The sequence below is a fragment of the Protobothrops mucrosquamatus genome, unplaced genomic scaffold (assembly GCF_001527695.2).
Source record: "Protobothrops mucrosquamatus isolate PMUCROS unplaced genomic scaffold, P.Mucros_1.0 scaffold381, whole genome shotgun sequence".
Taxonomy (NCBI): domain Eukaryota; kingdom Metazoa; phylum Chordata; class Lepidosauria; order Squamata; family Viperidae; genus Protobothrops; species Protobothrops mucrosquamatus.
This window is the reverse complement of record NW_015386713.1, coordinates 302,799-304,164: the sequence shown is the minus strand read 5'-3', so window position 1 is coordinate 304,164 and position 1,366 is coordinate 302,799. Positions and strand designations below refer to the sequence as shown.

The 1,366-nt window shown below is 57.0% G+C and overlaps 1 protein-coding gene across 1 annotated transcript in view; it reads left to right on the top strand.

Annotated features, from left to right (window-relative positions):
- Window positions 1-205: 205 nt before the first annotated feature.
- Window positions 206-1,366, top strand: part of CCDC102A (coiled-coil domain containing 102A) — a 14,041-nt gene continuing 12,880 nt past the window's right edge. Inside the window, exon 1 of the mRNA XM_015815888.1 lies at window positions 206-808. Coding sequence (XP_015671374.1) covers window positions 206-808 — 603 coding nt within the window. The remainder of the gene's footprint in view (window positions 809-1,366) is intronic.

The window sequence follows — 1,366 nt, the reverse complement described above, 5'->3', positions numbered from 1 at the left end:
CAGAAAGCGTCGTCTTCCTTGAAGTTGCAACGTCTCCTGTCTTCTAGCGTCTTCCTGGGTCTCGTGCTCCCATCTAGGGAGATTCTGGAAGGACGGCTCCGGGGCCTCTGACACGTGAGGGGAAAACCGCTGGGCAGCTCATGGCACTGTGGACTCCTTCCCCACTCACCTGTTGACGGGAGATGTTTCCACCACCCATTGCAAAATGAGCCACGGTGCCAGTTCTCAGCTGGCTGAGTCTCCTCAGCTCTCCAAGAGGAGCTTGCTCAGCATCCTCGGGAGCCCGCAGCCTGAAAGGATGAGCTTGTCAGACTCCATGTCCCCAACCCCGAAGAGCGGCACTCCTTCCCCCGGCCCGCCGCAGCTCCCCCTGTTGAACTCCACCTGCCACGACAGCGACTGGGAGAGCCGGGAAGAGTTGCGCCTGCGAGAGCTCGAAGAAGCCCGTGCCCGGGCCGCCCAGATGGAGAAGACCATGCGCTGGTGGTCTGACTGCACCGCCAACTGGCGGGAGAAGTGGAGCAAGGTCCGTGCGGAGCGCAACAAGGCGCGGGAGGAGGTGCGGCAGCTGCGCCAGAAGCTGGAGACCTTGAGCAAGGAACTGACCGGCCTGAAGCGAGAGAAGCAGGAGGCCCTCAACGAGAACCAGCAGCTGGGCAAGGAAGTGGCCCGTCTGAAGGGGGAAGACAAGGAAGGAGAGAAGGAGAAAGAGATGGACAACCGCATTGCCTCTGAGAAGGAGAGCGAGGCCTCCCCGGAACAGGAGCCGGTGCGAGACGTGGGCTCCGAGAAGGAGGTGAAAAACAAGGTAAGGGATGGGACGGCAAAGCCCCAATCTCTTTTGCAACATGGGCTCTGTTGACATGTGGCTTCTGCAGTCTCCCCCCACAACGCTGACCTCAACTGGTATCAGCCATGAACAGCCAGACCCACACGGGTGGCATTCAGGCTAGCGCCATGGTGGCGCTGTGGCTGGAATGCAGTACTGCAGGCTACTTCTGCTGACTGCCAGAATGTGGCTGGTTTGGTTTTGGCTTGGTGCCATTGCCTCAATTTGGCAATTATGGTTTGTGAGCCACGGTTTATCATGCAATGTTCTACGCAAATCCAGCCAAGCGTGGCTTATTCAGCAAAACATGACTAAAATGCAACGGTTTACAGTACTGTAGTGCTGGATATGAATCGAGCCATTGTTTCTGTAGGATGCCTTTGATTCCTTTATATTTCAGTATGGAGCAACCCCACAAAAGCAGCCCCCCCCACCCCAACATTTAGTGCAGGAGGGTGTCCGTCCTTGGCAACTTTAAGACTTGTGGACTTCAACTCTCAGAATTCCCCAGCCAGTCATAAAGCAAGGACTGCCTCT